The 23,107-nt window shown below is 40.8% G+C and overlaps 1 protein-coding gene across 8 annotated transcripts in view; it reads right to left on the minus strand.

The window, feature by feature from the left end:
• The window catches only part of SULF1 (sulfatase 1), a 126,810-nt gene that overhangs the window by 43,233 nt on the left and 60,470 nt on the right, over window positions 1-23,107 (minus strand). For 6 of the 8 annotated variants that reach the window (XM_080378674.1, XM_080378673.1, XM_080378670.1 and 3 more), the window contains 4 exons: window positions 22,778-23,012; window positions 16,908-17,147; window positions 4,894-5,045; window positions 2,713-2,882 (listed from right to left, as the gene is read on the minus strand). In XM_080378674.1, coding sequence (XP_080234800.1) covers window positions 2,713-2,882; window positions 4,894-5,045; window positions 16,908-17,147; window positions 22,778-22,949 — 734 coding nt within the window. In that variant the 5' untranslated portion in view covers window positions 22,950-23,012. Of the gene's footprint in view, window positions 1-2,712; window positions 2,883-4,893; window positions 5,046-16,907; window positions 17,148-22,777; window positions 23,013-23,107 lie in introns of those variants that run through there. The other 2 variants (XM_080378677.1, XM_080378676.1) reach the window with 2 other exon arrangements.

Below are 23,107 nucleotides of genomic sequence, written 5' to 3' on the forward strand. Positions count from 1 at the left end.
GGTCATAAAGAAAGAGATTCAAATGGTGTTTGACCACCAAGGAAGAAAACCTAAGGGTTAAACGTTCAAATTACACAAACCTTGGCAGGAGGGATTTTATTGTTCTTGCGCTGTTTTCACAGGGAGGACCAAATATTTCTGTGAGAACTGAACTTATATCTTTTAGAGTACATTGCTAATAATTTTGCTAGAGAAATCAGTTATTTGGAGGCTTCAGCCGCCCAAATTGGCAGTTCATTTTCAGTTTGTCTCATTTCTTAGTCTGCAGACTGAACTATAACACATACAGCCAGTCAGTGCAATAAGAAATACAAAACAATCCAGCAAGGATCTCTCGAGGTCACTAGAGAAAAAACTCTTCGCAAAAAGATTGCCAAGAAATCAACACCACCAGAAGAAGTAGAGCTGAGTTTCATATTCTGGGCTATCTCACAAGTAGCCTAGCAGAGCAAGGTATCTAGATCTCAGGAGTCCAAGCAAATAAAAATTAATTTGCACACGTACTCAAATGGAACTAAGCCTGCAAACAGATAACTAGGATCTTTACTTGATCTTTGCAAGTAACATGCAATCTATCTAAGATGGAGAGGCAGGTAAAATTTTGGAGACTAAAACCATTGGTTCTAGCAGCACAAGCTAGAAAACAAGTAGGCTGTAAACTCCAAGCTGTAGAAAGTGTCAGGAGCATGATAAACCAATGCAAGTTGCTACAAGCTCTCTTTTATCCGAAGACAGTGAGCATGGAGCCTAAATTGAGCTGCTTTGACCTGGGGAGAGGCAGGGTGAGATACAACGATTCAGTGCTTTTCTTCCAGACATGGTCCCCACAGCTAAGCGGAAACAGTTTGAATCCTACCCTCCTGTATGATGGATAGTCCCCCAGCAGACAGGATGGCTTGCCTGAGGCCAGGCAATCTGTGCCACTAAATGGGAAGCAATCTGTTGAACAGAGAGAGAACAAATAGATAGAACTCTCTTGCTAGGATAAGGGGTGACTGAAAGAAGACATGGGAGGAGTCCATTAAATTAGATGTGGTCACTATTCATTATTCCTCACAGGATGGGGAGCAGGGGACACTGGTGGCATGGGCAAGCTCCAGGTTTGGAAGGAAAGAAAAAGCAGTCCTTTGTTCCTGACACATGGGGTGATGCTGTGGAACTTGTTATCACAACATGGTGGAGCTGCTATCACGGTTCAAAAAGAGATCAGACTGATGCAAAGAGAATGGGACACAATGACCTGGATGCTTCAACTAAACTGCTGATTTTTAGAAAGTGGAAAAACAGAGAAAAGGAATCTCTCTTGGTTATAGTCCCCCTGCCCCACCCACACCACCCCTCCGCCCCCCAACACACCCCCAAGCATTCCCTGCTGCTTTCTAAAAATTGATAATAATTCTTTAGGGTGATTACTTGAGAACAAATTTGAAGTGGGTATTTACAAACCAAAATCTCAATCTCATCACTTCTGTGTACAGGTAGAAATTACCCTGAATACCAAAATAACTATGAAACATTGTTGACTGGTTTGCATTACTTGCAAAATCTAGACTCAGGAATGTGGGATCGTTGAGAATATAGGATAAGAAAAACGTAGGTAAGATGTAAGGTCAGGAAAAGTGGCATATCTAGAAAGTAGGAGCCAGTAAGAGGATAAAACCCCACAAACTAACAAATATTTAACCATGTGCTATGAACAGCAGGTCTCTTTCTGGCTCCAACTAGTGGTCAGTTCATGCATGCAGTTTATGCAGTAACTGCTACTCCTTGCAATTTTAAAGTAGTTAATGTAACTACAAAAAAATATAATCCCTGTGTGTGAGCTGCAAAGTGTCCAAAATGCAATTTGTAGACAAAGAAGCTTTCCCACTGTGTGATGAAGCCGATTCCTCCTCATTTTCAGAAGCCAAATCAATGTACAATCCAGTTAAAATATTTTATTAAGGGTTTTTTTTCTGTGTGGAAAGGGGTGCAAAGACATTGTTTAAGCACAAATGGAAAGAGCAGTCTACATGCCCATGGCAGACAGAAGGACAATGGAAAGCTTCCGTAACATCTCACTATGGGGACAAGGATTCAGAATATTCAAGGTATAAAGCAAGATGTGGAATCCAGGACTACCCAAGATTTTTACCTGGAGCTGGTTTCGGTTCTAGAAACAAAATAAAGAGTTTGGTGGTTTTTTTTTTTTTTTTTTTGTTATAGTGTAATGAACAGAAAAGGTTAAGCATGTTACTTAAATATGCAGTCTAATAGGCTATTTTGGGAATCTGCCAGTATCCAGTCTATAAACAAACCTGGTGCCCTCAAAAGCTACAAAAGGGTGTTTTTGCTCCTAATGCATTCAGTTAGAGCCCAGGATGTGCATATCTTCGAGGAAAATGAAGGAAGTAATATCCTTCCAACAGATCCTGACCTGTGTCTACATATTTTCAGGGTATTGTAAGAAGCTGCCCTTACAAAGCCAAATACTGACCTTTTAATCTCCCACAACTTCCCAGGAGGAAAAAAGCTTCTCTCTGCTTTAATAATGGTCAGAGCTGTCACTCTCTTCCCCGAGAGGAGCAAGCATGGCAAAAGAAACAAGCAAACATATACTGCTTACTATGAGTTTCTTATATTTGAATTCTCTGTTCCTGCAGTGTCGTTGTAAACAAATACCTCACAAGAAGCAGATATGAGTGGGTCTGGCAGCATGTGATTTTGACTTACATGTGCTGTGAAGCATTGGGGTAGAGCTCTGAGAATTGTGGTGCTGAATCCTCGGGGCCATGGGGCGCAGCATGGCTGATGACCATCATTATAGGCCTATGGGGATATATCCTCTTAGACATTCTGAAGTAATTAATGCTCTCATTAGTGATTAGGTCTGTGAAGTAGTCCTGGAACATAAGATTAACACAAAGCAAAAGTTACAAAGTGCATGATTAATTAGATCACATACTATCATGTTATTATGTTATTTTCAAGTCCTCATTAAGGCTCAGATCAGGAAGTAAAAACATACCATCAAAGAGATGTATGATTCGAGGGAGCATAGGGGAGACTGAGCAGTAATTACTTTCTTAAGCAGGCAATGCCACATAAAATGAGACAGTATTTTGCAAATCAGATACAGCAGAAGGCATTAAGTAAATATGATTACCAGATTTTGTAATACAATGCTAAGTAACATTTAAAATGACAGACTATACTGACAAAGATATGTTTCTTGAATTTCACTGATAAAACACTTTCACAAAGTAATGGCTCCTAACAGCAAATCATTGATGCTGGTTTTCTGTTTACCTAAACATTTCTTGCATGCTCTTTGTTCAGAGTATACTTTTGCATATGTACAAAGTGGAAGAAAGTTGCAACAGATTGCAAAAATCTTTATCAAAGAAGTTGCAAATGCAAATGGAGGGAGCAGTTGAATTCCTGCAGGCTCTATTAATTTAATTGTGCAACTTTAAGCAGTGCAGCTGCTGAGATTAAGGTTGTGACTCACTAATAAACTGGCTTAACCCACAGCCAAGGTGGCAAATGGAAGCCTACAAGGGGAAGGGAGGAAATGGAACTAAGAAAAAAAGATGAAAACTTAAATTAAACCACCTGCCACCTTGGAGTATTCACTGTTGGCCTGGAGGTCTAAAACGAGCTTCATTGAGAAAGTGCTGAGACAATGTTTGTAATTTCAAGCACTTCCAGGCATGACTAATCTTATGTTGTGTATTCGAGGCCCCGAACAGCTGCAAAAGCAGAGCCTGAGGGACAAGGTCTGTGTCGCATGTCAGTGCTAGGACAAAGCAACCAGCTGTGACCTCCTCCTTGCCCACTCCCTGTCTGCCCTGCCACTTCCCCTCTCCTGTAGCACACTTGAAGAACATGTGGTAGCCCTGGTTGCTACAATCCCATCCCTGCAAGGATACAGAAGAGACAGCGAGTGACCTTTTGGTTTCCAAGCTGGGTAATGAGTGCAAGGCACCATGGTTGTGATAATTTCTGGGTTTGTGGCCTGTTGAAGTGAAATGCCTGTATGACTGCTCTCCCAAAGCATCCACTCCTCTCCTATTTCCCTGTTTATTCTTGCTACATATGCAGGGTATGTAAGGAATGTATAACTAACCAATATTCTTTATTTTCTTTTTTTTTTTTTTACTCTATATAAATACATAATCAGTATCATGTAATTTCTGTGAGTGGGGAAATCAGAAACAGGCATCACGAGCTTCCAATAAAATCTCATTACATGGGTCAGAAACCACAGCTGCAACATCTGTATCATCTTCTGTGAGGTACAGCCTGAGGAAACTCCAGATTGCTTTCTGCAGGCTGGAAAGTCTGCGATCTGCACTCCTAAGTCTTTCTGAGAAACTTCATGGCAGTGGGCAGGTCACCTTGGCATACTTTCCAAAGTCTGTCAAGCTCACAAACAAGCTCTGATATTTTCCAATGGCCATGTTCTCGCACTAAGCTACTATCGTAGCACCCAGAGTCTGACACCACAGGTGCACAGCCTTTTTTTGGTGTGCATTGTATAAGGATAATAACATTAACTAAGGTTTCTTATGTGGGTAATAACTGACAACACTTAGCCAACTTTAAAGTTCAGTAGTGCAAGGGGCACAATTATTTTGGGGAAAAGACTTTATTTACAATTTGCTTCTGCCAACAAACTATCAATTTCTAGCAGAGAGAGGGAGGGAGGAAGGCATCACCAGGCTCCACTGAGGAGCCCTTGGAAGCTTTCTTCTGTCGTATGTTTAATATTCTCGTGTAGAAATCAATCTGCAATGCCCTGGAGAGAAAATGACATCTCAATTTTGTGGTTGTAGTTGGTTAATTAATTAATTATCTGGAAGTTATTTTTATATGGATTAATGATGCAGCATTTATGTATCTGGAAAATACCTTTGCATAATCAAATCCATGCTTCTCTTTGTTACCATTGCGAGAAATGGTGTAATTATAGAAGCGAGAGTTCTTCACTAATCCAACCCACTCTCTCCACCCAGGAGGGATGTAGCTGCCATTGTATTCATTGAGGTATTTCCCAAAAAAAGCTGTGAAGGTAAAAAAAAAAAAAAAAAAAGAAAAGAACACACACACACATGAGGCTTTGCAATCCAAGTCTTTTAGCCTGAGTCAAAAGCATGTATGAATGAAGATAAAATGTGTTAGAATGAGTCAGTGTTGCTTTATCAGAAAAGTTCCTTTTATACCTTAGAGGGTTTTGAAATTAAAATAAGTTATTTCTGGAGTTTTTATGAGAGTTGAAAGCCTTTGTGACTTTAGGTTTTCTTCTTAAATCTTTTGAAATCTAGTGCTCACGTGAAATTTTTTCACGTTTTTTTAAGAATTAGTATGTTTGTCTTGGTTTCCACTTGAAAATGTAATAAAACTTCAGTGCCCAGAGGAAACATCTGAGAAACACCTTGTGGTTTTAAGCAAGTCCTGTGATGTTTTGGAGCCTGGCTTCCGATGTTTGAAAGTTTGGGCTTGGCAACCTGGCTATGTTCGTTGGTTTCGTAAAAGGTCTGGGAAGTCCAGATCTCCATTCCACTGGGCCACATTTGGGTAGAGCAAGAGGGAATGCCTGTCCTGCTTTGCTGTGATAGTTTCTCTAAGGCAAAACTAATGAAGAAACAAAGACTTGGAGGTCAAACACCTGTACCCAGCCTGCCAAACTAAGTGTTATTTTTTTCCATTAGCTCCAGGTCACAAGTGAGAATCCATGCAGACTGAACCTTTCAGCCTTTGCCACTAGGCCCAGGAGGGTTTGCAGGTCTTCCTGCCAATTCCTCTGGAAAGAATAAAAAGAAAAACAATCTCATAATGCAGTGGGCTTCCAGCTATCTGGGAGTTGTGAATTGCTTATGCCAAAGTTATACGGACACCAAAATGCAGCCAACTGTTTTTGGGAGGGAGGATTAACACTGGCATGGTACCCTGGCAGATGCAGCCGTGTTGTTTCTAGGGTCAGATGGGTATGGAAGCTCTTTAGTGGCTTGTGTTATGTTCTTTAGCCTGGACGAAAAAAGTCAGTCAGGATGGCTCTGCCCTGCTTTACCACTGCCTGAGAAGTGCAGTGACAAAATACCTGACCAGGCCTGCAACATAGGTTTTTAGGGATTCATAAGCTCCAGCTCAGTCCCAGCAATTTACTGGGATGCCTGGGTAACTTCACTGCTTACATTTTTAATTTTATTGAGGTTTACAAGTCCCTGGATGGTACCCATGCTAGCAGTTTTGCTGCCTGTGTCCCCAGAAGTCAGCACAAAGGTACTCCCAGTGCTCACAAAGTAAGACACCTCTGAAAAGGAGGAAATGACCGAGACCTCTCCCTTTCCAGGGGTGGAGTTCCCCTGGGTGGTAGCTGCCCACTCACTGCACCTCTCACAGTGCACAGCCCCTGCCCTCGCTACTGGCCCCGGCTCGGCCAGCCGGGCGTGCCTGCAGAGAGCTGCTGCCCAGTGTCACTGCCTCAGCTGGGCTCGGGACACACGTCAAAGCCCCATACTTGTTTCCTACTAGGAAATGAAGTCACTTTGGAAAACCTCACATTCAACCTAGACACATTCAGCCTAACCAAAAAAGTACTTTTGTGAAAGGGTTTAAATAATTCAGATCTGATTGATGTGGGCATGGTGAACTTCCTGGGAAAACTGGTGGAAAAATCTAAATGTTCATAATTAAGACTTGCCTGAGGCAACATAAATATGGTGCAATCAAAGCATATAACTGCCAAATGTCACTAACCAGAGATTACAGTCATATATATAATGTTACTTCCCTATACCACGTGGAATGCGACATATAAACAAGTCCCATGGACACTAGACCAGGCTTCCAGCTCATCTTCCCACAGCCACCAAGAAAGCAACCCAGACTCTCTCCTTTTTTCTCCTGAGGCCAACCAGAAGTCAAGAAGCTTGAGGTAAAGAGGGTGACCATGGGGAGGGAATATGTGCCCAGTACTGTTGCCTCCCGGAATGGAAACCATACCTCTCCTCTAAGGCAGCCAAACTGGGTTAAACTCTCAGGGAATCAGATGTTCTGGAAAAGTGTAAGGGTAAAGGCTGAAATACTGTGGGAAGGGAAGCCAGGGGAAGAGAAGTCAGGGAGAGAGAGAACAGTGAAGAAAAGTATGCGAGAATGATGTGATCAAGAGAGAGGAAGCATTACCAAGCCAAGCAAAATCAAGGACAGTCTGTGGTTACAGGGGAGATCTGAGGTCAGCCTTGCTGAATGCCATCCCAGATCCACCAGCAGCTACTGCATGAACTTGGGGAACCTCCACGTGCTGTGCTCATCTGTAAAGGACTCTACTGCCAATCTGCCTCCCACAAAGAACAGAGGCTTTCAAGCTGTGAAATGGAAGTTATGGCAATTTATCATGTAGGATGGTTTGACAGCCCTGCCTATAATGATGACTGACTAATACAGAGACCTGAACTCTGTCGTTTACAGTCTTGCCAAACTTCAATCATTACTGATGATAGTTTCCATACTATCTGACTCAGGCTGCATTTTGTTTTATGGAACATTTTAGCCAAGCAGTTCAGCAATTTCCAAGAAAAAGGCTAGGGAAAAATAAATGGGTTTGCCCATTTAAAAATAATTGGCAAGCTTTTCTCTAAGAAGTTCTAGTGTCTGTAGGTTTTGATGTAGTGCCTTTTTAAATAACAGAGGTGGATATGAAAATCTGTCTCAAAATGGCCAAGCTCTGAAAAACTCTAGCAGACAGATGATCAGGAAACACTTAGTACGGCTTCTCAGTTCAATGCCACTGTAGGTTGTTTCTTTATGGACCTAAGAAAGTCCCCACAGTTTCAGGTTTGGTGCTAAAACAAAGAACAGTCAGCCGCTTTCTCTCTTTTCTTGTTTGATATTCAGGCATTACCTGAGAGAAAGCCACCAGCATGAAATGCAGAGATGACATTGACCTGGGGCATAAGGACAAGAAAAGATAAACTGAATTTAGAAAAGGAAAGGGAGGTTTGGGGCTGATGGGGGCCAATTCATCTTGGAATTTCCTTACTTTAGATTACTTAATTTTCTAACTTTAATAATGTTTTGTTATCTCCCCTTTGGCCTCCTGAACCCCTATTTTGGTGCATGTTATGAGACTTTGGATTGACAGCCTGAACCATTCACCTTTCTGTTGGCAATGATTTAGTATTTTATCATTAAAATAATCTCAGGGCTGTCAAGTTTTAAGCAGCTCCTTGAGTGACAGTTTGCAGAAATAGATGTTTCCCCCTGTTGTAGAATAAAGCAGTTCCCATGTCAAATACCCTGTATACTAGTAGAAGCAGTGGTAGCCGTGATAATGGATCACATTTGCCAAATCACTTTAACCAAGAGTGGTTTGCTGGTCAGAAGCTCAAGAGCGTATGAGTAGTTTAGACAGATGAAGGGAGAAGCCAGGCTTTTACCCTATCACAAGAGTACAGTCCCTACACCATGGAGTTTTCTGAGTACCCCTGAGTTCAGGGTAGGGCAAGTGAGTCCAAGCTGGAGCCCAGAATCAGCAGTTAGTGTCTGGTTCTTCATGCTGGGAATGAAGACAAGGGCCAGAGTAAAATAAAAGCACAGTAGTGTCCATGGGGGCAAATAATCAGCAAGTAATCACAACAGGTTTCCTAGCTGTTTTTTGTTAACCAGAGGATTGTAAACAATTAGAGATATGGAATATGTCACAGAACTGCCCAGGAGCTGACACCATGACGTGCAAATATCCTTGCTGGATCTTCACGTGCTTGGCTTGTATAGTCAACCCACATCTCTAACTTAGCTGTAGCCTAACACTTGCTGAATTGCCCAAGTCTGAGTACTCACTGGGAATGCTCAGCTTTAGAAGCCACTTGTACTCAGCACTTACAGGGTTTAGGAAGCCATTTCTACTTGTAATTAATAAAAAAGAGATTATGATTCAATGTGTAAAAGCCTCATTAAAAACTAATGCCATTTCAAGGGACATCTTTTCATTGTGGTGTGTAATGGCCCCCACAGGAATAACAGGAAAGATAAATGCTGATTTTTGCATTTTAATAAGGCAGGTTTTATCTGCATTCTGGCAGTTTTGCTAACTGTTCCCAGGACACACTGTTATTTTTTAATCACATGTAGAGGAGCATAGTGTATCAGAACAATTGTACTCTGTATGAGTATGTTCAATTAAGTTTATGCAAACAACACATGGCATGATGAACAGTTACACAGACAACTGTGTATCTCAGGAGTGGCTGCAGAATATACGTTTGGTACCTAACATGAATAGATGCCTTAATACAGGCTTTTGTTTTCCTTTTAGCAATTAGCTAATGATTCATGAACTGAACTAAGAGATCCAGCGGGTTGCAATGGGTGCAAGACAAGGAGAATTTGACCCAGGGGATCTCTGAAGTTTGAAGCCAGGATATATATATAGCTGAATGTGATACAAATTCTCATAATTTCCAGCACTTCTTTCCCCAGTATTTTCTACAAGCATTTATGACTAACATTTACAGTATTACTCAATAGAATTAGTCCCCTAACTCCTGTCAGCATTAGTGGATTAGCGTACAGGTGAACTGGGCTACATCTACTGGCAAGACATCTCTGCCCTTCCACAGATCAAAGGACATATATTATGTTCTACACCCTTGTTATTTATTGAGGCTTATGGGAATGTTTCTGATTTAAAACAAACCCAAACCTTTAAAAAGGCATGTTGCAGTAAGGTTTAGTCACCGTGACCCAGACAAGAGCTTTAAGTAGACAGCCCACTTCCTTTAACAAAGTCAGGAAATGATTTACAGGAGTTGCGAAGCACTGTTTATATGACATTTCAGGGCTGACACACAGTCATTCTGTGCTTCTGGGGACAGAGCCCAACAAAACTGCTACTTCCGGATTATTCCAGTAAATTCCTCTTTGTTTTCTTCCCAAGCAACAGATTCAAACCTGAGAAGTTTGATTTTTCCTTTCTGTTAAAAAATTACGAAGGATTACTGTGTCACATCATTAAAGTGCAGAAAGCCAGTTCAGTATGCCAGCACTGCCTAGGAAATGAAATCAGCACTGTCCCAAAAACGTGGTGAGGAAACTGAGGCACCAAAAAGTTACCCTTCAGCTAGACCTAAGTCATGGAGGAAGCCTGTGGCATTGCCAAGAATATTATTCAGATTTCGCAGTTCCCAGTCTTGTAACTTAACCACAGCAGAAAACCTCAGTTTTTCTATTTTTTCTCCAACTTTGTGGGTCTTTCCCAGCTGCTGCCAGGTTTACCATTGTAACCAAAAAGAGCATTAAAGATTTTATAACTCAGCAGTTGCAAAAGGCATTAGCCTATAACTTGATATAGCAATCGTTTGCCTGGGTGATGTCTTTAACAAAGCCTGTATTCTGGGCCAAGCTGGTAGCATTTTCCAGTATTGATGTTGTCTGACACTTCTCATTATAAGACCCTGTTTTCAGTTGCTTATAACTTCTTATATTTGGACTGAAATTTTCCAAACTGGATGTCTGCCTCAGGCTGAATGTTTTGAAACTTCTTAGCCCAAACAGTAGCCATCTTTGAGAACCACAGGAAAAGGAATTACATTTAACATCTGAAAAAAATTATGGGAGCTTTCATTTGATAGCACTTTCATGCTCTGCACTGAGTCCATGAAATCTGTCAAAAACATGAATGGAGTCTCTCAAGGAGGCATCTTTTATCATCCCAGTGAAAATTTGTGCAAAGTTTGCTCGGTTTTGAAAAAAAACCAAACCAACCTGAAGTTCACATACGCTGGAGATCTGGTCACCTTGGGACTTTATTCCCTGTCCATCTGTGAGTGGTGTCAGCAGGTGGAAGAAAGATGATTGAAATGCAGAGGGCAGGAGGTGACCAGATAAGGACAAGCAGTTTGGGGAACCGCAGGAGATCCAGAAAAGGAGCTGAGAGTTCGGGGAAAGCAGTGGGAGCCTGGGGGCCCAGGACTGGCAATGTCAACCAAGAAACTGAACAGTGAGTGCAGAAAGGAGAAAGAAACAGACTGACAAGGCAAGGGGGAGGGGAGAAGCAGACTTGCTGATCAGGCTGGGAAAGGAGATCGTTAACAGTAAGTGGTGGGAACAGGACATGTCTGTCAAGGACTGACTGGACCCAGGAGGGGAGGGAGGGTGGGAATGACCTGAGGACAGACAAGCAGGGGAATAAGGCTCAGAGGAGGCTGAGGTGAGGCCTTGCAGGGCCAGAAAACTGGGATGAGAAAACCAAGGAGCGGAGACTGTTCCACCTAACGGGGTAGGTTGAAGGGAGCCAGCAGTGCTTTTGGACAGTGGGGAGGACACAACGATGCCTGAAATGACTCCTGAGTCTCACTGGTACCTTTCTTGCAGCAGACATCTGTAAACTTGTAGCTGCCCCATCTCCCGACCCCCCAGCCCCGATATACATGCTAAAACTCCAATCTGTTTAGTTATTCAGTTAGAAAGTGATAGTTTTGGAGAGGGGATCCAAGACCACCATCCTTGCTGATGCAGATGCCAGTATCATGTGTCTTGATAGAAATGGTCTATCTTTTTAAACTGAGGAAATTTCACCCTCCAAAAACTGATATGTCATTATGTAGTTAAAGACTATAATTCATCCACGTGAACAAGAGATGAAATAGTTGCCCAGTGTTCTACCCAGTTTTTCCTAAATGAAGCACTTGAATGCATAAACTTGCTAAAAATCTTTTAGTGTACAGTTTTCTGTGCAGTATTTAATAGCATAGAATTCTGTTTTAAGCCCAAGTAGGCAGACATGCTGTGGTTTTTGATGAGGTCCTGGACAGAAACCAAAAAAAGTTTCACTTCACACGATACTATAGAACTAGAAAATCCTGCATGTTATCCTTTTTGGCCTTTCCCTCTTTTACATTTCATTTCTGTGGACTATTTTAATCTACTCAGCATATTTCACTTTTATTTTTACATTTCTACATTTCTTAGGTTGACTGAAAGTGCGATTTTATTCTGAAAAGTGAGGCATGCTTTGAATTATTTCAAGTATTTACAAGTTCAATTATGTTTGGTGCTCCCCAGCATCTTTTATACCAATTAAAAAAGAAAGTGAAAGCTTGAAGTTGTCTCTCTCAATTTTCACTTTAGAAATATTCTGAAAACCTCATTCCCTGCTCACTCATTCCCACCCCGTATCATATTCTGCCACCCCCTCTGTTTTGAAAGGGTGCATGAGGGAGGATACAAATTAGGTCACTGAAATGCTGCAGATTAAAATTAGCCTGTGCTGGCAGTGAATTGTACTGTAAGGCTGCAAACAGGAAACACACTGGTTTTGCCTCCAGAGGAAACTTACTGTATGGCCACACCTTCAGGAGGCATAGCTTTTGCTACCTTTATGAGAGATTAACTTGTCCCTATGTGTCAGAAGGGAATGGTGCACAGTTTAAATTCTCCTTAGCTTTCAGTCTCCTGTCCTCTCAGAATTTTATTAGTACTTTGGTCACTACACTAAATGTACCCAGAAGTGACAGATGTCGACTGACACACATCAGCAGCTGACATGTACTGTTGAACATATCAATTAGATGTCAACCAAATGACCATTTCTGTTCATTGCTAAACAGGAGTTAGTGACTGTCAAAACATGCCAGACAGTGACATCTTGATGTCCAGTCACTTCTTGAGTTTTGAGTTTTACAAACTCTAGCATTTACAAATCAATGTTCAAGTTGCTTAACTTTGCTATGTTACCATTTTTGACTCATGGAATGCTGAGAGTACCACCAGGACACTTGCATGCATGAATCCTGAATGTTATTTTGATCAGTTGACACCTCTGAGCAAGAAATAAAATACTGGGAAATATATCTTCCCAAAGACAATTCTAAAAAATGTAAGGAACTAATTGCTTAATTTGGGCATCTCTGTTCTTTCAGGTGGGATTCCATAAGGGGAGAGCCTGGTCCTGAGTTTGGCATGTCAGCAGTTGCTGGGCCGGGGCAGATTGCTCTGCTCTCCTGCATAGTTTACTGGCTGTGAAGGGCTAAGAGGAGTGAGGACAATTCTACAAAGTAACACTAGGTAGAGAGGGCTCTGAATGCATAGACCTTAAGAAAGGACGAGGATTTTCAACTTACATTTCCCATCATATTTGTAAAGGGATGAAACTTCAGCTGGTAACAATGTAAAATCCTGCAGTATACAGAGTGTGACATGCTATTTAACAATAAAATGGTTGTTGTATTTATGTATCATGGATATTGGCTGTGTTGCTGTCATGGCTCTGCCTTCTAAAACACTGAGATAATGCTTGGCTACTGCTCGGTTACTAAGATGTAGCACAATCCTCCTTGCCTCCTGGAGGAAGCCAAGGTTGAGGTAGTACACTCGTGGAGTTTTCCTTTGTGTTTGTGTAGGTGCATGGCAGACTGAACTGGTAATACCAAAAGGCACATCTGAGAGGCCAAGGCTATGTGCTATAGGGCTGGGGCAGAACAGTGGAAGGTAAAAAGAGTAAAAGACTTCAAAAATATTGCAGGGAGGACTGAAAGAATTCAAATAACCAGCCAATACTTTGGAAAGTGCAAAGCAAAATCTCTAACTCTTGCATCTAATAACCTTATGAATAAAATTTCTGATTTTAAATATCTGAAGGGATGTCTACTGACATTAAAAACTGTAAGATGAAAGAAAACTTCTCAAGCTTTTCTCACAATTTCCAAAAAATCTGGAAGTGAATACAGGTGACCCTTTTTCCTCCCCAGTACAAGCAGCTGGAACCTATGTAATTAAAACAAATGTCTCATCTCTCTGAAGCTCTCTGGATTTGCTTTATTTTCTTTTTCTACCTATTTACTGTGCCTTTCCTGCTATTTCTTGCAAGTACTAGTTTAATATTACCAATTCTGTGGACCTTCAACAGTCAGGAAACCGTGCATCTGACTCGTTGCATTAGCATACAGCTTGTGAGTAAGGGAAACCATAAACATTGAAATAGCCTTAATTGTTTTGAGATTTTTTAAAAATCATATTTATAAACAAAAGGTGGTTTTGGTTTGGTAGTGTGTTTCTAAATATTGTCTGCCCTGCTAACACCCAGCGCATTTCCTGCCTATGATATAGCACTGACGTATAATCTTTAAAAAAGGATGCTTCCATGAAATGCAACATATCTATTAGGGCACATCAGAGTAGAACAGTAGAAGAGTAAAATAGAAAAAGGAAAAAACCAACATTCTGTTCTTTGACAGGTTTTCCCGGTGGGCTCTAATTATGACTGCAGTTTGTTAGAACACATTTCAGACCTCTCTTTAAATGGCCTGCTGTGCTTGTGTGGAGTCCTCATGGCTTCAGCAAGACTCCTCTCATAAGCAGTCTGCCCACATGTGATCAGTTGCAATATAGAGGTTTAGTTAAGGCTGTGACAGGTTTAGACAACAAATGCTTTATAGATGTTGGAAACTATTTGGAGTGAACACAAGTAAGGACATTACATAAATACTTTCCCACTCCTTTATTTCTACCAGCTTATATAATAATTTGACTATGCAAAAAGTGAGAGTTAAATCCTCAGAACCAGGTTGCAGGTATCGCACATTGTCTCATCCGGACTGGAGCTCTCTGGACCAGTGCCTTACCAGGACTGTCACCAAACTGTGAGTGGCCTTGGGTCACTCACTTCTCTTTCTCTTCCCCAGTTTCCCATTGGGGAGGATACTAATTTCCTCTCAAAACATGTAAATATGCACAGGGCAAATACCCATAATGGCTGCAATATCAGCGCAGAGTCACAACTAGCCTACGTGGCATATAGCCACTCTCTCTCCTCAGTTCCTTCTTTTTCCTTCCCAATTATTTTTGACTCCCAGGTATTCTTGAGTCATTACAACTTTATTAAACTTCTAGCTGTGAAGTGTAGATTATTAGTTGGTTAGTGGACTTTTGATGACTTTTTAATGAGGCAACACTGTCCTTGAAAAATGTAAGATCTGCTGTTAATTAAGCTGCTACTTCAGAAAATAATGGTGAGGTAATTATAAGGTAGGTTTATCTTATAAGAGGTAAATGGATAAATTCTTTGGGACCACATCACTATAGGTTCAAACAACGTACCTTGGTCAGAATTAGGGTTTCATACAAGTATCTTCATTTGTTTCCATTTCCTTTTTCTCCTTCCTGCCCCTTGTTAAAACTCACCTACCCTGACAGTTTTAGGAGTGATGTTCTCTCTGCCTGCCTTTGGAAAGGGATTTTTTTTTCCTTTTCATCTTTTTTTTTGGTAATCCTTTTTTCCTTTCCATTTAATAGGGCCAAGTCTGCATTTAGTGGACATCTCCACATGCCTTCTTAATACAAGGTAGTGCAGAAGATATATCCAAAGCAGAGTGTTTACCCCTCAAATGGCAGAGAAGGCTAGTGACAGAGCTACCCAGTTTATGCATAAGACATTCAGCTGAGCAAGTATTAGATTATAAATCAGTAAGATCCTATATTTTTTTAAGAGCAGGAAAGGCAGGTCCCACATGGTGCAGCCATAAGTCAAACAGAAAGCATTTCTGAGACAAATGCCATGAGATGAAGCTTATATTCTAGGGCAAGTTCAGCACCTTTTCTAGAAGTGATTGCTAGTTCTCTCTCCCCTCTTTTTCTCCTCCAAAGTCTTGACGCTGACCTTTACTCAAGTTTAGCAGCGCTGTACTCAGATGGCAACTTCACTGAAACCAGCTTAATAGAGACTGAAGAACTATTCAGTCCATATGTCAGAGCTAGCACCAGGTCCAAAGAAGTTAAATATTTGACTGTTTTTGCTTTTTACACAGGATGCAGAAGCTTTCCAGAACTACAGATACAAAGAGACAGAAGAAAAAAGAAAGAGCTGTCTGTGTGATGAAGAAAAGATGCCAAACAGGCAGATAAATTTGAGGCATTGGATATAGCAGAATGAAGAGAATTAGGACAAGCAGACAGCATGGAGACATTTGCCTGCTATATGTTTTGAAAGCGATCCGTTCTTGTGCCTAAGTCACTGATAGAGACAAATTTCTTTGCTACCAATTACATTGTAAGGAACGCAGTTGGCACGGAGACCATTGCTTCATCGGTCCTGTAAAGAGAAGTCTTTGTAGTCAAACGACGCTTCTGGACAAACTGCACTCTGATGACCTTGTACAACTCCTGTACCTTGCAAAAGGGAGTCAGGCTGGAGCCTAATGTGACTATAGATTGAATCTTAGGGGATAGGTGATGCAGAAATGAATCAGGTTTTACATCAAGCTGAAGCACAGACGAGAGGAATAAGAAGAGTTCTTTGTAGACGGGAAAGGGATCTCCTGACTACGGAAAACCACCAGGAATTTACAAGAAAACTATCAAATCTTACTGGTACACAGTAGAACAATCATTCTTAAAAGCATGTTTCTACTCCTTTTCAGAAAATGTAAATGAAATATTGCCTCATGGCAAAGTTTAAATTATACCGTTCACCTTGTTTCACTCCCATGACAGGCACTTCTCTCCTGTGAGGTCTTTGGCACCCGTCCCCAGCCTGGCCCTGACATCTTCTTCCATAACTGTTAGCAGCTGTCCTCAAGCAGGCCATAATGCTGACCATAATCACAGCTGGAACTGCCAGTTCAGACCCACAATGCCACTAAAATGTACCTCTTTCACACTAGGTGTAACTACCCAACAGCTTATTTCCCACCTGGGACATCCAAATGTGAAAATATGCTGCTCCATTACAAGTGAGCTTCTTTACATGGCTTTTAGCTGTGGATCTGGACCCACAGGCAATACTATCCTTCCTCTCCATAACATTAAACCTCTGCTCTGTAATCCTAATTTGGGACAACAGTCACTTCATTTTAGGCAGCGATCGTCTGCCCATCGCTCATCTGCCATCTTCACTTTAAACAAAAAACTACTGTTGATTTTTCTCTTACCTGTTCTATACCCAGTGTTATTGAGATACACGGCGAAGGTACGTGGCTCATGAGTAGCCTGCCATGAGGGAGAAGAGCAGTTTTCATTGTTGGTGTAGATGTTGTGGTTGTGCACATACTTCCCAGTTAGCATGGAGGAACGCGACGGGCAGCACATTGGGGTGGTTACAAAAGCATTGATAAAAGAGGCTCCTCCATTCTCCATAATCCTTCTGGTTTTATTCATCACTTGCAAGGACCCTGCAATAAGAGGTACTGATCATCACCGTGCTGCAAAAAATAGAATATAATGGCTGCTATTATGTTATTGAAAGTATCAGTGATTAGCTTGCCTTTGGACATCAGTCTGTTCTACTCTTTAGCTTAAGTAATTTCAGGAGGAAATATGAAATTTTTATTATGTCACCAAAAATATTTTTCAGGATTATGGAAAGACCGAGTTCTTTTTTCTCAGGCTTCAAAACAAAGTTAAAATACAAGCTAATCTAGAAATACAGTGTTAAAACTTTAGAGCTGTATCAGATTTATAGGTCAATAGTTCTTCAAATGTAACTGTAGGAAAACAGTATGTTACACAGACTGCATCATTAGTCAATGTACTAGTAAAATATGTAAAATGCTGAGATTACCAATTATTCTGTTACAATTCTTCCCATTTTATCAGATAACCAGAGAGATAAAGGGGTGGGTGGGGGTGGGGGGTGGGGGGAGAACAGAGAATGCAAAAGAGGGAATGAGAGATGGGAGGAGGAGAGAGAGAGAATTCAGTAACAGTTTTTCTAGAGGAAAATTTCTGTGGACATTGGATCAGCATGACTGGCTCCAATACTAAAGCACTGTGCTCAAAATGAGCTTTTGGGGATAAATCTGTATGGAAAAAAAAAAAAGCAAAATTCAGCACCTTTCTCAAGAAATTGCATTGATCCAGTTTAAAGAAAAAAGAAATTTCTGGGATCCTTCAAAACGTCTTCATGAACAACAGGGTGAGACAGGCAGGGCTTGCAGACTTCTGATTGCAGAAAGACTGAGCAGCTCCTGATAAGGTCTGTCAGTGTTTGCTGACAGCTGTCAAACTTAGCTCTTTCTGTTATACAGCAGAGCGGAGACTGAAGGGTGAGGGTGAACCATGGATATATCACTATGTGCCCAGGAAACAAGTCTGTGAACTGTAATACTTCCACAGTTCTGGTAGTAAAAAGTGGTTTCTGGATACTTTCTTTTTTTTCTTTGGTTTCACAATTAATTTTATACAGTTTGTAGTCAAGGTTTTAAATTTAAATCCATTGATTCCACTGGTAAGATAAAAGTTTATCTTAGTGGTTTTGTTTGGGTCACTTGAAAATTAAATTAAAAAAAAAAGTTTTAAAACAATGGAAGACATGGCTGTAAAACCGCAAAACTGCCAAGGAGGCTCAGCTTTAGGTATAAGCAGTAAAATCTTATAAATTACCTTACCAGTTAAAGTTAAAGCATGCTCTTTTGGTTTTGGGCTAAGGAGTCAGTGCATCAAAATTATTTGATTAAGAGAAGGAAAAGGTAGTTAGCTCTTCAGCATTTCCTTGTGCAGTGCCAATGTCTGTGTCTTTAAGGATACAGTCAATACCCTGCATGTAAGTCATCATCATCATTTTGGACTCTTCCCCTTTCACGGCTCTTCTTTTCTAAATGCAGAGGATCTGCATTTGTGCTTTCCTGACCTCAATACAGACAAACCCCATGTGTTTAGAGCTATAGAGAAGCAGGGGAGCAACGGAGAGGTCCCTGAACACAAAAGGTCCCATTTGTATGAGTGGGAACATTTCACTGAGTCATTGAGCAAAAGTCAAATGAGAGATAAACTTCATTCTACGTGTCCTTATTTCAGACTCCAGGCTGGCTTTTTCTTTGTAGTTTTTGCTTTGCTTTGTTTTGGTTTTGCCATAGCTCTCCCAGTTTTGAAATGTCACAGTTTATTATTGAGACCTCAGCTGTAAAGTGGTTTGAGGTCCTCAGATGGAAAGTTCAGGTACACTAATGCATGGTAACAGCAGCAGAGCTGATGTGCACTTTCATGCCTCTATGCATTATAAATGAGTAGCTGTTAGAGCACTTCCTCATTCCTCTGCTTGATCAGCCCTCTGCTCTTGCAAACCTGCTGTTTATGAGTAAGTTTTTCCTCCAGGTATGCACTTACTGACACTGACAATAGATTTACGCCCTCTGGAAATTCTGGAATCGGCACTTCAAAGCAGGTGAGACTTCCTCATTTGGAAAACAAAACACAAGAAGGAGATAAAATTTGCTGATATAAGTTATAATCCTTTGCTGTCTGTAGCTGTCCTCACAGCTTGTGCTCTTTACCATCTGGCCCACAGTCTTCAGGGCACATGTACTCAGGCGCTGTCTGACAGCAGGACACTTGTGCTCTACGTGACCGATTGGGGAGCACCTGAGGGAAACCAGATAACTGGGAATGGCCCCTTTGGACACAGAAGTTAGCAAGTTTTGTCAGGCAAGAAATTCAGTGTCACTTCTCAATCTGTTCTTATATATCAAGAAATATGTTTGGTAACCAAGGTTTTGAAACAAGTCTTAAAGTTGCTGTGGATTTTTATCCAGGTATATCACAGGTGGGCATCTCTACAAAGGGATGGCTAGACCCACCTTGTCTTTATACGGGTTGTGTGCAGGGCCGCCGGAAGGTGATGGACTTTCTCAGATCTCAGCACACGTCCCCATTTTTTCAGCTTATGATTTTTAGTGCTTTAGTTCTAGTTAAGTTGGAAAGCAAACCAGGCAACTTATGCCTGATGTGATGTGTCCAGGTCATGCTGTGTTCTCTTCACCCAGCACTGTACTCGGTGAATGGGTTATATGGATTTTACTGTGTGGTGCAGAAAAAGGTAATTGTCTTAAATGGATTTTTTCCCCTCTTTTTTTCTTTTTCTTTTTTTTTTTTTTAACCTTTTCCAATTCTCTGACATCTCAAAGGTCTCTGGGTTAGAAACACTGGAACTACCAACATATTCACTAGTTTTGATTAATTTCTGACATTATGCAAGATATTATTTACTGTGAGATTATAAGAGTGATTGGGGGGGTCATGGTTTGAGGTTCTGATGTGTGCAAGTGATAGAGAACCTGGAGGACAGGGGAAGAGACTAAAGAGTGAGCAGAAAGCTGTAAATACCTGTACTCATGCCTGAACAGAGTACAGACCTGACCCCAGTAGCTGGGGCCACTGTTGCATGTTGTGTCCAGAGGGGCAGTAGTTCTAGGCAGTTCTGGGAGCTGGTGCTTTGCCTTGAGCAGATGCCCATTTGCCTCAGTGTTGGACAGTTATTTCTCTACCCTCAGGATCTTGGTGGGGGAAAGAAAATGCGCAGAGGAACAATTTAACCAGTCACTTCCTAGCTTCTGGGCCCCAGTATTTGCTGAGTTTCTTCATAAGCTGTGGGTCAGGCTGCTTCACACTACTTAAGTTGCTCTCCACCAGCTAAGTATCTGTAATATTCTTTCTCTGTGACATGTTCCTCCCAGCATTGGTAGGAACTGACTGGAGTTGTGGAGCAATTCGTGGGTTTTTATCTGATAAGTTGAATGAGACAGCACCTCTGCTGAACTTCTTTGCATTCAGAATGCAGAACTCCGGGGACTGTTGCAGATCGATAGGAAGATGTGCATACTCCTACGCTTTGAGCACTAACTAAATGCAAGCTCCCTGCCTCTTGCAAATTTTACTTTGGATATCTCCTCTGTATATCATTTGCACTCAGGCAAATGAATTTGGTTCAATGCTTATACGTGCTCTGGAGAGAAATCCTTCCTGATGGAAGTCTATAATGTACTTTATATGCTTTTATGTTAAAGCATTCATTTGGAACAGCTTTTGGAATTATTTGTGCAGGGAATACAAGAGCAAATAATCCATATTGAGACTTTCAGTCTTGTGATTTTTGGATACCAATGCCTAAGTTTTATTCTGTTTATGGCTGAAAGTGTTACTTCCCATTAACCTTTTGGAAACCTGAGATTTTTCTCAGGAATCATTGAAGGGTAAGGGGATAATCCACACATGGAAAACAGTATGATTTTACTTTTCAAATAAGCAAAATGATTTATTAGCAGAAGTGTGAATAATATAGTATGGTAAGTCTTGGGGATGAATCCTGTTTCCTGTGAAATGATCTGTGAAAAGGGGAAACCTGTGTCTTCAATGCAGTGGGAATGCATACACATCCAGGCTATTGCTCAGCTGCCTGCTAATAGGAGCCAGAGTGCCCTGCACACATCCAGAACAGCTTTCAAAGTGGAGCTCCACAAAATGAACAAAGTGGCTTGCCACATCCTTCCTCCTCTTTCACCACTTGCAAATCCTATTGCAAGACTGAAGACAGCAAGTCAGTAACACTGTTCAGACACATGTGTCTGCTGACCTACCTTCCCTGGTGCCCTGGAGAAAGCAGGCTCTTTCAGACCACAAAAAGGAAGACATGACTTGACCCTTTTAACAAAATTTTCAGAACAAGTCTATCACGAAGTCATGCATTCCTACTGTAATAGCTATATTTTAGGCCAAAAACAGAGCCAGGGACAGCCATTCATTATGCAGCATGGCTAAACAGAGCAGACATTTGAAAGGGTGAGAAATAAAAGAGATAATGTACTCTTATCTAAAGGCCTGGTGTTGGAGCTCTGCTGCATAAAACCACTAACTCTCAGTCATGAAATACAGTTTATTAATCATGTTCTCGCAACCCTGAAGGACTGTGCAAATTATCATTGTGTCATGACAAATGCAAGAATGCTAGCAAGTAAAGAATTGCTTTTATATCTAGACCACTTTTTGTCTACAACTTTCTGGCTGAAAATATATGATTTTAGAACAAATGTACTATTTTGTTTTCTGGAATGAAGCATTTTGATTTTTCAGTGTTATATGGCATTTTCTTTAGAAATTTACTATAATTTCATTAAAACCATGTCTTTCATTAAAAAAACCCTAAGAATGCAAGATTTAATTTCAAATTGATTTGCCAATTTTTTTAACCTTTTTGATCTTACCTCCCACCCCCAAAACTAAAATATTTGCTTGGGGGTAACCTGAAGTGATCCTCTTTCTCTCCTTGATTTTTCAGTTTGGGCAGCGAACCAAAAAATCAGTTATATGCATAACTACCATTAATATCTTTTTAACTTACTTAATGGAAAACATTCAAAGGCCTCCTGGAACATCATCCAAGTGTTTAAACTTTTTCAACCCTAAGAAAAATATGTGAAAATAACTTCTGGCTGGTATGTCCTGGTTGTGCTCAGATATTTAGTACACTTGTGAAAGCAAAACTGTCCTATTTTTATACAAATAGCATAGTTTTAAAGCAGATGGATTTAAAACAGTTTAATAATTCATAAAAATATTAAGCTTATGTCCTGAAACAAGACCAGTTTGCCTGTGTGCATAAACATGTCAGATGACATACATGCATGTGACAAATATGTGGAAAAAATAGATACTCATCTGTACAGCACTGAGGAATGGTTAACCTCAAAAGGTTTAATTTTTTCAATGCCACAGAAAGTCACAAAGTGAAAAAGGGCTTTTGATGCACATTTTTTACCTGTATGTCCTTGCAGGTATTATTAAATCCTTTTATCCTGGTGATTAAAGCCCTCCATGGCATATTTTGATAAACATATATTTCCTAAAGTCTGTAACTAAATGTGATGAGTGCTGTTAAGTAATATATGCTAACTTATTTTCAAAACTTGTCCCACATTCTGATAGTGTTCCAGGACCAGTACCTTGTCTGAATTTAAAGACCTTTCTGCTTGGCAGAAATTACTGAAAGACACAGGATGAAATGAAGTAGCAAATAACAATTATCTCTCACCTAGCTCCACATCTTGGTCATCGGTGAGTACAAGGATGATATTTGGTCTGATATTTTTTCGCTCCTGCTGCACACGTCCTCTGAACCTTGGGGACTTGACGGAGGAACAGTAACTTGTTAGCAATTCAGTACTAAGCACTGCCAAGATGAGTGCAAACCAAGAAGACTTCATAGTAGTTCCAGTATTTCAATGAAAAGACTAATCCAGAAGTGCCTGAGCTCTAGTTTTCAAGACCTGTAGGGAGGAAAAGAAATTCTGTTCAAGCAATAAATAAACTTCCAGTCACACAGTGAAAGGATGGAACTTAGGGAAGTTAAGTCTGACACATA

The sequence above is a fragment of the Falco punctatus genome (assembly GCF_963210335.1).
Source record: "Falco punctatus genome assembly, chromosome: 3".
Lineage (NCBI taxonomy): Eukaryota > Metazoa > Chordata > Aves > Falconiformes > Falconidae > Falco > Falco punctatus.